At 36.3% G+C, this 14,504-nt stretch overlaps 1 protein-coding gene across 1 annotated transcript in view; it reads left to right on the top strand.

Moving 5' to 3' along the window:
- Positions 1-14,504, top strand: part of ABCA8 (ATP binding cassette subfamily A member 8) — a 79,178-nt gene that overhangs the window by 53,062 nt on the left and 11,612 nt on the right. The window contains 9 exon segments of the mRNA XM_017863673.1: positions 3,206-3,339; positions 3,904-4,041; positions 6,095-6,202; positions 10,020-10,190; positions 10,396-10,509; positions 12,189-12,308; positions 13,112-13,177; positions 13,621-13,643; positions 13,645-13,710. Of these exon segments, the coding sequence (XP_017719162.1) occupies positions 3,206-3,339; positions 3,904-4,041; positions 6,095-6,202; positions 10,020-10,190; positions 10,396-10,509; positions 12,189-12,308; positions 13,112-13,177; positions 13,621-13,643; positions 13,645-13,710 (940 nt within the window).

The raw sequence follows: 14,504 nt of genomic DNA, 5'->3' as shown, positions 1-14,504 counted from the left end.
TGATTAATAAAGTCCCATATTTTTCTGAGGTTCTGTTTTCTTTTGTTGTTGTTCTTCAGATTGCATAATCCCATCTAATCTGTCTTCCTGTCTGTAATTTACAGGTTTGTTGTAATTCTTTCTGCTGATCATTCAAATCTACTGTTGTGTTCCTTCAGTGAATTTTTCGTTTCAATTATTGTACTTTCAACTCCAGAATTTCGATTTGGTTCTTTATTATTTAAAAAAACTTTTTATTGGCCGGGCGCGGTGGTTCAAGCCTGTAATCCCAGCACTTTGGGAGGCCGAGGCGGGTGGATCACGAGGTCAGGAGATCGAGACCCTCCTGGCTAACACGGTGAAACCCCATCTCTACTAAAAATACAAAAAACTAGCCGGGCGCGGTGGCGGGCGCCTGTAGTCCCAGCTACTTGGGAGGCTGAGGCAGGAGAATGGCGGGAACCCGGGAGGCGGAGCTTGCAGTGAGCTGAGATCTGGCCACTGCACTCCAGCCTGGGCGACACGGCGAGACTCCGTCTCAAAAAAAAAAAAAAAAAAAAAAACTTTTTATTGGTATAGTCTATTTGATGAGACATTATCATCATCACACCTTTCTTCACTTCTCTAAACTTGCTTTCTTTTAGTTCTTTGAGCATACTTACAATACCTGCCTTGAAGTCTTTGTTTTTCAAGTTTGCTATCTCAGCCTTCCAAAGGCAGTTCTTGTTGCCCACCTTTTTCCTGTATAAGGGTGACACTTTCTTATTTTTTAGCATGTCTCATAATTTTGGTTGAAAACTGGACATTTAAAGTCATACATTGTAACAACTTTGGATAATGATCGCCAACTTGTCTTGAAGCTTGTTATTATTGTTTGCTCATTTCCCTTACTTTATACAACTCTGATGCTGTTCTTCAGAGGCATAGTTTTGGCCATGTGCATTGTTCCCCTGAGATGGCAATAGATTTGGCAGACCTTTCTTTGTCTCTTTCCCTGATCTCTCCATTAAACTGGCTAACTCCACTGGGATAACATTCAGTTGTTAGTCACCACCAGTAGCAAACTGATTGGCCTATTGTTTTCAAAAATGCCCACATGCATAAATTGCTCCACAGTTTGATCCAATTACAGTAATTCCCTCTCATCTGAAACATTACAAGATCCCCAGCAGATGTCTGAAGCCATAGATAGTACCAAACCTAATGGCCATCCATGAGAACACGTTTCTGTTCACGTTTTTTATCCACAAATGTATTGCCTTTTCCATCTTAACTAAGCACTTATCATGCACTGTGGCTATAACTTTTACAGTCTGAGGTGCAACAGCAAGACTAGTATGGGTTTCTTTTTTCTTCTACACAATTTACAGAAGAGATTTGCTCTCAGAGTAGATCTTAACAAACTCAGCATACAATTTTTTTCCTTTCCTTATTAAGTCAACAACTTTCACCTTTCCACTTAAAGGAAGCAATATATGGCTTCTCTTTGACGTATTCAAATTGCCAGCATTACTCCTCTTGTGCTTTGGGGCCACTATTAAGTAAAATAAGGTTTAATTGAACACAAGCACTGTGATGTCTTGACAGTCGATCTGATAACAGAAGTGGCTACTAAGTGACTAATGAGTAGGCAGCATATGCAGTGTGGACACACAAGACAAGGGGCTGATTCATATCCTGCACAGGGCAGAGTGGACGATATGAGATTTCATCCATCTGATCAGAATACCATGCAATTTAAAACTTACACAATGTTTATTTCTGGAATTTTTCATGTTGTATTTTACAGCTGCAGTGGACTAAAAGTAACTAAAACTGTAGAAAGTGAAACCATGGATAAGGGAGCACTACTATAAATATGGGCTTGTTTGTAGGAAAAGTCTTCGAGACCAGTTATTGAGGTTTGTCCTCTCCACAGAAGGGCTCTTCTTAACTCTCTGTTTTGCTGCTCTCTCTAGTAAACTTTTAGCTGGTGTATGGTTTAACCGAGTGAATTGCAATCTCCTGTCAATTGCTTACCAACAAAATCTTGACGGTTTTTAGTGCACTCTTAGGCCTGAACTTCCCCAAACTCTGTTCCAACTAAAGTCAGTTTCTTGAGGGAGAGTTTCAGCACATACTGTTCTTATGGCTTGCCGCTGCTCCTGAAACAAGAATCTCACCATTGCTTCAGAGCTGGAAGCATGAATCATGCCTAATTCTCTTGTTGTGGAGCCCCTGATTTATGAGCAGGGTACTTGGCAGGGGTGGTGGCCTCTGGTCTTCTCAGCTTGCCTCTCCTGTCATGGAAACTCTGTCCTACATGTGAGATGGCACAAGGATGATTGTGTCCCGGTGTTTTTGGCCTCTTATTACTAGGGTAGAGCTTCCACTTTAGGATCAGGGAATGGGTGGAGGAAGAGAACTCCAGATCTCTTAGCCCCTCTTGCCTGGTATTGATCTTCTGCAACATAGAGGTGGGGAAATGAGAAAAGTTGATGGGAAGCCCCTCCCATGAAGATACTATAGCCCTGAACTGGACTTGGGGAAGAAGGATCCCTGCGTGCTTGCCGACACCCTTTCAGAGTGAAGCTTCTGTTACACAGATCTGAGAAGGAAGTGGGGAGTGAAGGGATCAGGCTGTGGCTCAAATGCCACAATTTCTCAGTGTTCTTACTGAGATTTAATAAATTTTATTAATTAAGTGTGTCATCATGTTCTGTATGCTCTTAGAACAATTTCAAAAGATTTTAATTCGTTGGTTTTTTAGGAATTTTTATAAGTTATCATTGTTTTTCTGGGGAGAAGGTCTACAGAGCTCCTCACATTGCTAGTCTATATGTTGTCTTCCTGCATCAAGAAAATTTTGAAAATTAATTCATAATCTAGCAGTAGTAAAATGACTTTTAGCAAATTTGGTGGTTAATCAATAGAAGTTATCTGTATCATTAAAGCCTTATCGGTTATGGCCATTCATTGCAAGATTCTAGAAGGAAATCTATTTTGAAAGACATTTGGAACTAAAAAAACTTTCACATTAATAATAATCATAAGCAAATAAAAATATCATGAAGGAATTCCGTGAGAAATAGATATTTTAATTCACATTAACAAGCATGTTATGTAGAAAATATCCTGATGGTCCACATTACTGCATCACCTAATGACATTAATTGTAATTTGACTACACAACTTGACATTAATTTTTTTAGTTTTGTGATACCTAATATCTTTAACTACACCTTAGGGGCAAGCATTGATGACTTTATACATTCTGTGGAGCACCAGAACGTAGCTTTAGAAGTGGATGCATTTGGAACTAGAAATGGCACAGATGACCCATCTTATAATGGAGCCATCACAGTGTGTGGTAGTGAAAAGGTATGCAGGTCTCTAATAATCTTTCTGAAAAATGTGAAAAGCTAACATAATATCAATATACTCAGGCCTCCAACTTAAGAAATAAAAATGAAAAGCAAATACTGTTTTCATTTATTACTTAGTGAATTGTATTCACTGGCATAAGTAATTCATATATCCATCATTGTCTACTGGCACAAACTATTAGCAAAATACATACTCTAGAATACCTACTATCAAGACCATATGTAAGTTCGAAAATTTCATGTTTCCCCTCAAAGATTTTATAATACATGTATTCCAAAACTTCTGTTTTGTTGTTAAACAATAAACACTGAACATATGATGCTAATCTCAAGCAAGACATCTGGTGTCCTAAATATCAGTTACATGATTTAGTTTTACTATATACATGTTTTGATTTACTTATACAGTGTTTGATTTTACTTACACAGTGTTTGGCTTTTTACTTTGGTTATTTGACACCATAAGAAAAGTATAACCTCTTAAATGTCAAATTTTGACTTTTTTAGAGAACAAAATGAAGATATTTGAGAACTTATATCCTTACTTGTTATATTTTAGAGTTACAGCTTTTCATTAGCATGCAATGCCAAAAGATTGAATTGCTTCCCAGTTCTTATGGACATTGTTAGTAATGGGCTACTTGGAATGGTTAAACCATCAGTACATATCCAAACTGAAAGAAGTACATTTTTGGAGGTAAGTATATATAATCGTACAATTCCTGACTTTCCTCTAACAGGAATCTCCCAGATCACCCTTTAAAGGGCTGGAATCTTGTTTTTATTGAGTAAACCACTGCATAATAAATTAACATTTGGACTCATTCTAGTTCTGTGACTTTGGAAAATCAATGCCTTTTCAGAGCTTCAATTTGTTTAAAGTAAAATAAAACGAACAAAACATTTTTCAAAGAGAATATGAAGCAATAAAAATGAAATCATACAGCACTGTAACCAGCATGAGAATAGTGAACAAATGAAACGAAGGAGAAAGAAAGGAAAGAACAAATGAAGGAAGGAAGGAAGGAAGGAAGGAAGGAAGGAAGGGGCTTTATTATCACTTTTAGAAATTTTACAAAAGAAATTCATGACAAAGTTCAGGCTAGAATTGCAGACTGTCTACATTAGAATTACTGCAGATTCCTGTCAAAAATATTAATTCCCCTGGCCTACTCCAAACCAATCAAACCACTTTTCCTCATGGGCATGGTGAGAGGAGGGAATCTATTTTTTAAAAAAAGTCCAAGTAATCAAAATGTATACAGCCCTTTAAGTTTAGAACCAGAATAACTATCACAGTTCGTAATGATTCCTTTTTAGTTATTGTATACATACATTTCTCCCTTTCAGAGAGTTCTTTGAACACAAAGATCATGTATTTTTAACATCTTTCAATTTTCTGGTTTCTGAGAGCAGTATACAATAATTGGGCAAATTGCCTCAGACTTCTATCTATCAAGATATCCTGTTTCAACTAGAGTTATTTAGATACGAATCAGCTCAGCTGACTTTGTATTTATGTGCCTGATATAGTCACTTTAACCAATATCCCCAGCAACTCATTTTATTCTCTATTCTACTTCACCTGCTCATTGCCCCCAAAGTCAGAGTTTCCCAGAGTTTCAGAACTTGCTTCTATCCTGCCCAAAGTTCAAGAATCGCTTGAACCTGGGATGCGGAGGTTGCAGTGAGCTGAGATTGCGTCACTGCACTCCAGCCTGGGCAACAGACCGAGACTCCATCTCAAAAAATAAATTAATTAACTAATTTAAAAATACAATAAAAGGCAAATCACAGGCTGGGAGAAAAATATTCACAATACTTATATATGTGACAAGATTTGTATCAAGAATATGTAAAGAACTCTCATGCCTCTGTAATAGAGGATAACTTGATTTTTTAAACAGACAAAGTATTTGTATATTTGTATATATACCATTTGTGTATATATACTTAGTAGTTCAGCCACTAAGTATTAAACCTACCCAGTACTCAGGACGTTCTGGAAGCAACCAGACAACAAGCTGTAATCTTACCATCTACGGTTAGCAAGTGTCTCTCTGGTGACCAAGCTGAAGACCACCAGGCTCTGGTTAGAACTTTCTTCAGTGATGTGTTTAATCAAAGAAGCAACTATGTGAATCATGAAAATAGCAGGGGACTGGCTTTCAAGAGAGTTTGTGGTCTTTTGTCCTTAAAGATTATTACAAACAGGACCAACAACAGATGGAACTAGGGCAAAGGTTTTCTTGGTGTTTTCGCTCTCCCTTCTAGTTTTTCATCTCTACTTTTGCATCTTCAACCAATATTTATCAGGTCTCATGATGTACCTTAAAAACTAGCTTATTATCACTGTAGCCATAAAATGTCAGATATTTTTTGAGTTCAAGCTGCCACATTTGAGATAAAGATCAGCTAAGAAATTGAATCTGTCCACTGTGAATTATAATTTATTATTTAGCACCAAAATACATTTTAGAATCATAAGGCAAGAAAATAGAAAAATCTTGCTCTTATTATTTTCCAAATGTTATCAGTGCATTCATTTTCTTCAGTCACTTATCTGTAAATTTGAGTATAAAGCCAAAAGTTAAGTGTCCAAACTGGAAGGATAATGAAAGAGTCTGAGAATCTCAGAAGGGACCTAAGGCAGAATTACATAAACTGAGTCTAAAATTTTAAAAATGTATTCCAGAAAATGATCTTTAAATTTCTTCATTCAGTTCATTTGTATTCTTTGGATTTTTCAGAATGGACAGGACAATCCAATCGGATTCCTGGCATATATCATGTTCTGGCTGGTTTTAACATCGAGTTGCCCACCTTACATTGCCATGAGCAGCATCGATGATTATAAGGTAATAATGAGTAATTGCAACTTCCATTATTTTGCATAGTCAGAAGCAGAAGGTAATTTTACAGGATTTTTCATAAGAATATTTATACATGCTTAACTGAGCAGCCAATTCAGACATAAATTCTAAGGTATAAAAATAAAAGAAAGTTTTAGAAGTTGAAATATATAGATAAATAGGTAATAGAGAATTATTCTGAACTTTATCTGGATATGCCAACAAACTAGAATAGACAAACCAACTTTGAAAAAAAAAGCAAAGCTGGAAAATATCCTTCTGATTTCAAGGCTCACTACAAACTTGTAGTAATTAAGTATGTGTTGTATTAAGAATAATTATGTAGATATTTTAAATGAAATAGACATTTCAGAAATAAGCCCACACATATATCAATTGATTTTCAATAAAATTGCCAAATAGCTTAAATGGGGGTAAGATTAGACTTTTCAGCAAACTGTGGTGGAACAAGTCGGTATCATTCTGAAAAAAGAAAAAAAAAATGTTCTTAACATCCGTGACACCATACACAAAATTAATTTGAAATGAATCACAGATCTTGTGATAGGCAATATTTTTCAGATAGGGAAGAAGAAGCATTTTAAAAAAGATAACTTGAACTTCATCAAAGTTAAAAGCTTCTGCTCTTTGTAAAACACCAATAAATAATAAAAGGCAGCTGAGCTTGGTGGCTCACGCCTGTAATCTCAGCACTTTGGGAAGCCGAGGCGAGCAGATCACCTGAAGTCAGGAGTTTGACATCAACCTGGCCAACATGGCGAAAACCTGTCTCTACTAAAAATACAAAAATTACCTGGGAGTGGTGGTGCATGCCTGTAATCCCAGCTACTCAGGAGGCCGAGGCAGGAGAATCACTTGAACCTGGGATGCGGAGGTTGCAGTGATCTGAGATTGTGCCACTGCACTCCAGCCTGGGCAACAGACCGAGACTCCATCTCAAAAAATAAATAAATAAAGTAATTAATTTAAAAATAAAATAAAATAAAAGGCAAACCACGGACTGGGAGAAAAATATTCACAATACTTATATATGTGACAAAGATTTGTATCAAGAATATGTAAAGAACTCTCATTCCTCTGTAATAGAGGATAGCCTGATTTTTTAAATGGACAAAGTATTTGTGTATATACTTTACCAAAGAAGATGTACAGATGGAAAATACTCCCATGAAAAGATAGTTAATGTCACGAGTAATCAGGAAAATAGCCTCAATGAGATAGCTCTACACACTCAATAAAACGAATAATGTTAGAATGACCAACAATATCAAGAGTGTATGAAGATGTGGAGAAACCGGACCTCTCATGCACTGTGGGTGGGATTGTAAATTGTACAATCACTTTGCAAAATAATTTGGCTGTTTCTTATAAAGTTAAAAAATATACTTATTCTTATGACCTAGCAATTCTTCTCCTAAGTATTTACTCAAAAGAAGAGAAAACATCTTTCCACATAAACACTTGAGCATTAACGTTCTGAACAGCGTTAGTCATAACAGCCAACAACTCGAAAAGACCCAAGTGTCCCCCAAGCAGTGAACTGATAAACAAATTCTGATATAGCCATACAATGGAATACTATTCAGCAGTATAACAGAAGGAACAACTAATAAATGCACCAACACAGGTGAGTCTTAGAACCATTACACTGAGGGAATGATAACCACAAATAATTAGGTACTTTTAATTAGGATGATTTACTTTTTAAAAAATTCTTAGAAAGGTAAAATTAATCTGTAGTGACAGAAGGCAGGCTCGGGGTGTGGGAGGTCACCTGTAACCAGTGGTAAAGGCTATTGACTGCAAGGGATCATGGGAAACTTCAGGGGTTGTTCTACACCTTGCCTATGATGGTGGTACAGAAACATATGCATTCATCAGACCTCATTCAACTATGTACTTAATATGGGTACTTTTTCTTGTTTGAGAATTACACCCCCCAAAATTAAAAAGAGATTGCTGAAATAAAAGGAAATGATATTTTTGGAAATGCGAGAACTTGAAAAGATAAGAGAAAATTTCAATATTGAACTGATAACTTACAAATGTTTATTTACAGACACTCATTAATCCAAATGAATCTATAATGCGTTCACAAATTACCTGAGCATCTTGTTTAAAAGATGATTCTGATTCAGTAGTTCTGCAGTGGAGCCAGATTTTGAGTGGCAATCATAGGCGGTGAATTTATATGATTAATCAACCCAGGCCAACTCCCATTTTTGTGACTTCATGAAAAAAATCTATGAAAACTTGTGTAAGCATCTCCACTGTGTCATCTTCGTCTGTTTCATTTTCTCTGTCTCTCTAGTGCCCACAAAAAGAGCATACGATTTATGTAATGTTCCCTTTTCATGTGGAACATGCAGGAATCTCAAGAAATTCTATTTACTAGTACGATGTAACTATAAGTCATTCTGGTGTTAATCCAAACTTTAAAACTTCCTCCATAGGAAACATGAACTCTTTCTTTGGCTTCTGTGATGCCACAATTTCACCATGTTTATCCTAAGACTGTCCATTGTTTGTCTCCTTTGGAGATTCTCATTCCTCTATGTAATCTCTAAATTTCGGAAATCCTCAGATATTGGCCCTTGGCTGTCTTCTCATGTTAGATATCATTCTGTCTTAGGCAAACCCATCTAACTCCATGGCTTCGAATTCCCTCTACCAGCTGGTCAGTCCCAGATCTGACTCTACCCCCGATCTCTAATTGTATCTAATTTGACCTCCAATGTTGATACAAACTCCGTTCTCAGCATTTCCACTGTAGGCAACACAGATGTCTCAAGTTTCATGCTTTCAAAACTGAATGGAATGTAGAGCTACTTGAATGTATTTCCCCCTGGCTACTTTCTCCATAAATAGCAGCACCACGTACTCAGTCATTTCCTAAAGATCCCCAAATCATCCTTAATTCTTCTCTTGCCTCCACTCATGTGTTGAGTCAATCATCAATTCTTTACCAGTTCAACTACCTGCATAGACCTATGTCTGATGTAGGCAGGCTCTGATATGAATCTTTAGGTCAAATTATGTCTCAGGCAGGAGCATCATTCAGCTCATCAAAGCCCATCAACAAATGAATTTAAGTATTTTTTAAAAGAAAAAAATTCACAACTGTTAGAATAGTTTAATGTATAAACCTATTGATTATACTGAAAACCACATCGCTTCATAAGTAGTTTTAAAATATGTAATTTGGTATGTTTATTTAGAGAATGACAAATAATGTAAAATACATTTACATTTATAAATGTATTTATATTTATGTAGATACACAGAAATGTGAATGAGTGGTAAATATTTGAATGTGGACTATGGCAGAACAACCCAATTTCTTTTATTCCAATTAAAGGATAAAGCAATTATGTGTGTCTGTGTGTGTGTGTGTGTGTGTGTGTGTGTGTGTGTGTGTATGTGTGAAGGAGAGACGAGAGAGAGAGAGAAATCACTATGATGAGAATGTAGTTGTTTAAGGGAATAAACTGTTCATCCCATTCACCCCTATCCCCCTGTAAGGCATTAAATCACTATTTTATTTGCTGCAGTGTCCAATGCTTTGATTATTCTAAGGTCTTCTTTTACATATTTCTACCAGGTGTGTGATGAACATCAGTGTAGCTCATTAAAGCAGCAGACTGGTTATTTATGTTTGTAACTATCCACATCCCTTAGTCCAGATTACATTTGTAGACATAATCTAGAATTGTTACAACTAAAGATTTTGTTTGAATAGTTCCTTGCATAATCCACATTTTCTTAAGCCACAAATTTTGTATCTTTGCTGTCTGCTAATTAGAACAGAGCTCGGTCCCAGCTACGGATTTCGGGACTCTCCCCTTCTGCTTACTGGTTTGGGCAGGCGCTAGTGGATGTTTCCCTGTACTTCTTGGTCTTCGTTTTTATATATTTAATGAGCTACATTTCAAACCTTGAAGACATGCTACTTACAATAATACATATTTTTCAAGTAAGTGACAATATTCAAGTAAGTGACAATATTCACAATATCATTGTGTGATTTAATTTGAGAATTTGAAATATTTCTATCAATATTTATATGGTCATAAATTAAAGAACTATAAAATCCCGGGCTATGACAATGTTTTGAATCCCAAATGTTTTCCTTGATTGCATTTGTGTTTAACTAAGCTTCACGTTCCTGTTGATTTTAGATCCCATGCGCTGTCGGTTATTCCTTTTCCCTTATCTTCATGACATACGTGATCTCCTTCCTCTTTCACAAGGGGAGAAAAAATAGTGGCATTTGGTCGTTTTCTTTCTATGTCGTAAGTATGTTTATTGTGGATGTATACTGTATATATTTAATATAAAATTCTAAGCCGATCCTTTCAATTTTGCCCTCTGTAGGATGATAATATTATGGTCTATAATAAACACAAGAGTACAAATTCATTTACTGGCATGGTTAAAACTAGAAATTGCTTCACCAAACTCCCTAATGAGAATTAATTCCATAAAGCCTCCCTTCTTTTGTCTAAATTAGAAGGAAAATTGTGTATAATTTAAGAGTATCTGTTCTAATTTCCTATGATTTCAGGATGCCAAAAAGTAAATTATTACTTCAATAAATAATTGTTGACTTCTACAGTGTGTCCAAGTTAAGACTGATAATGGGAGGAAAGAGATTAAATGGACAGTTTCAATCCTGAAAGAGCTCCCAAAAGATAAACAGATGAGTAAGCAGCCGCTTATTAAAACAGTCATGAGTTATTTTCCATCTTAAGAGTCTATTATACAACTGAATAATAAAGAGGTCCATGAAAAACAGAGATTCATTTATGAAAATGAAAGTAGAGATTTCGTTTAAAAGGTGAAATCTGAAAAAGAGTAAAATTTCAGCCGAGAGAAGTATGAGGCACAAATAGAAATGATGAACAGAAACCTAGCAGAGGAAAAGCCCATACTGATCCTAGGAACTGGTAATAATCTCACCTAAATATAGACAAAAAACAAGGTGCACAATGGCCATGGTCCTGGTTATGGCAAAAAATAAAATCTTGGCTGCCCTTAAATGATGTGCTGAAGAATTTAAAAGCTCATAGTGCAGAACAGAAATAGGATTAGAGATAAACTTGCAGGAAGAATACTTTGATAGCCATAAAGGTGATGGTTTGCACGCAAAAACTTTTAAGTAGTCATTGCAGTGTATTAGAAGGTAAAATATGAGGGCTTCCAGTGTACCTATCACTTCCTGTTATCCCTAAATTTTCTATTTTAGTACTTCTGCTTAAGCCATTCCATGTCGTTAAATACTTTTATTTCCCCATTGGTATAGTTACCAAAAGTCTTACCTTTTATTTTTGTTGTTTTATTCCTGTTAGATATCAATTTCAATTTTTTTCTTTGATTTTTGCTCATCTACTTTTATTTTTTAAACTTTATCTACTATAATTAAAATATTATATGTATGGGTGCTGGGTGTGTCTTATACCTGTAACCCTAGCACTTTGGAAGGCCTAGGTCAGTGGATCACTTGAGCCTAAGAGTTCCAGACCAGTCTGAGCAACATGGTGTAACCCCATCTCTACTAAAAATACAAAAATATTAGCTGGGTGTGTTGGCATGCACCTGTAGTACCAACTCTCTGGGAGTCTGAGGGAGGAAGATCACTTGAGCCCAGGAGTTTGAAGCTGCAGTGAGCCATGATCACACTACTGCACTTCTACCTGGGCAACAGAGCAAGACTCCATCAAAAAAAAAAAAAAAACAGAAAGAAATTCTACATATCACATCCTAGATTTATCAAGTGATGTCTCATTTGTGAAATTCTAGGCCAAAGGAATTTGGCTAAGTCACTAAAATAAACTGTTACTGGAGATATACTGATTTCAGCTTGGTTAGCGAGATTGAAGTTGAAATTACTAATATCTTCAAGATGAGCCTCTTGATTTGGAACTTACATTGAAATTCAGGGTGATTAACCTTCATATTTGCTTTTTTTTAGATCACTGTATTCTCTGTGGCTGGATTTGTGTTCAATATCTTTGAAAGTGATATTCCATTTATCTTCACTTTTTTAATACCACCTGCCACAATGATTGGCTGTTTGTTCTTATCTTCTCATGTAAGTAATGACACAGTCTGTCCCAGTCCCCTGAAACGGATGACCAACTGTGAAACTTTGCCCAGTGTTGAAGGTCTACTACAACATGTTTAAAGTGCATGGGGTTCAAACATTTCTACCTCATGGAATACAACTGATTTTCTCCCAGATAAGACAATATGTTCCAGCTGACTGGTAATGGAAAATCTGGTCCTGGTTAATATGTGGGGAGGAAGGGTTTAAGGAGTGGTAGGAAATAAAGTAGTCCTTACACTCATGTGGGGATTTATTTCCTCCTTGATATGCTCGGCTTTAGAAGGAAGCAAATGAAATGTCCCTAATCTTTGGGATTTCAGAGTTCTAAGGAAGCACCCAATATAAGCAAAGTCCTTTTTTCTGGCTGACTGATACCTATACTTCTGCAAAAGGAAGGAAGTTACAGTACGTGAGTGAAGAGGTATCTATGGGAAGGGGAAAGGTAGAGAAGGGGGCCTCACAAAGAGAAACAATAGGCACAGGAAGGGGTATGAAGTTCTGTGTGAGAAGAATGAACACTGTCTCTCACTGTTTGGGGAGGTTAGCACGGATCTCCAGGCTTCTCTTGCCATGTGATTAGTAATTGATAAATCCTATTGCTCCAAACAAAAGTTCATAGACCTTGGGAGGAAAGAAGACAGCCCCTTGCTTTGCACTTTAGAAAGGGCACTTAACGTGATATTCATGGTCAAATGTTAGCAGGCCTGTTTAGGGCCAATTCACATATATGTGGACAAATTTTAGGAAACAAAAATCTCCCAGTTTAGCAATTATCTTTTCTTTTGCAGCTTCTCTTTTCTCCTCTCTTTTCTGAAGAACGAATGGATGTACAGCCATTTCTGGTATTCTTAATTGTAAGAACACACTCTTCTTTAAAATTATCGCTTTTACTAAATTTAATAATTTTCATTCCTGTACACACTGTGAAACATTTTATTAAGGTAAAGATATAGATATCTATAGCCCAAGGAGATATAATGCTTGTAAAATCTGAAAGAATTATTTTTACAAAGATCAACTGGCTAGCTAATGTGCCTCCCAAATTTTAAGGACACTGTACAACTGTTAGAGGAGATGAGAAAGTAATGATATCATGTAACTATAGTTGTTTCCTATGTTTCTGTAAAAAAGATTGAAAATGAACTTGATAGTTTCATAATTTGCTAGATAGCTTATTAGAAATTTGCAATTCGTTCACTGAATGCATTTTTGCAGAAGTTCAGTCATTTATAGCACATCTCTGATATTGAACAATTATCTTTTATGTTTCTAATCATGCCTCTCTCTTTATTCCTAGCCTTTCCTTCATTTTTTCATTTTCTTTTATTCTTCGATGTCTGGAATGGAAGTTTGGAAAGAAATCAATGAGAAAGGATCCTTTCTTTAGGTTGGAAAAAACAAATCAGATTTTTATTTTGTTGATCAATATCGTAAAATATTTTTATGCATAAATCAATTCATTAACAAAGAGGTGCCGTGTGCTAGGATAGGCTGGAGTAGGAACCATGGATGCATACAAATAATGCAGATCCAGATACCTAAACCCAAGAAGATTATGATCTAATGGAAGAAACAGACCTGAAACATGGAGTATTAAGGCTCTGTCTGCCACTATCCACAGTGGAGCACTGGGGAAAGTTAAATGTGGCTGGTCCCACCTAACAAACAGTATATTGCCAGTGGAAGAAATGCTGTCCATCCAGGAGGAAGGAACAGAATAATCCACTAACCAAGGACAGCAATAGCTGTGTTCTTTTCCTAGTAGTGAGCATCCCAGCAGGTGGATGACAGACCGGTTTGGTTATTAATGGGACTTAAAAGCTGAGACTATTTTTGGCACCATACAAAGAAGAGCGACCATAAGCATCTTACTCCCTCTGTGTCTCCTGTACCACATCAGTTTCATCTTTTGCTATTACAGAAAGTTGGATGGGAGACTGCCAAGATGAGAACAGACCTTTAATCTTCTGAGATCAGTATGAAGGAGGCACTCAAGGGAAGAGAGACTAGAATAAGTATATCCTGGCTATGATCAGACTTAGAATGGAGAGGAAAGGTCAATATGCCACATATTCCAAAGAAATGAGAGATCAAGCATCTAACTTGTATTTTGCTAGAAACTCCTGATTACAAATATTCTGGCCCATTTTCCCCATGAAAACATAATGATGTCAACATGTT

Source organism: Rhinopithecus bieti, unplaced genomic scaffold (genome assembly GCF_001698545.2).
Source record: "Rhinopithecus bieti isolate Rb0 unplaced genomic scaffold, ASM169854v2 scaffold_2349, whole genome shotgun sequence".
NCBI classification, from domain to species: Eukaryota; Metazoa; Chordata; class Mammalia; order Primates; family Cercopithecidae; genus Rhinopithecus; species Rhinopithecus bieti.
The sequence above is the reverse complement of the archived record's forward strand: the minus strand, read 5'-3'. Positions and strand labels throughout refer to the sequence as shown.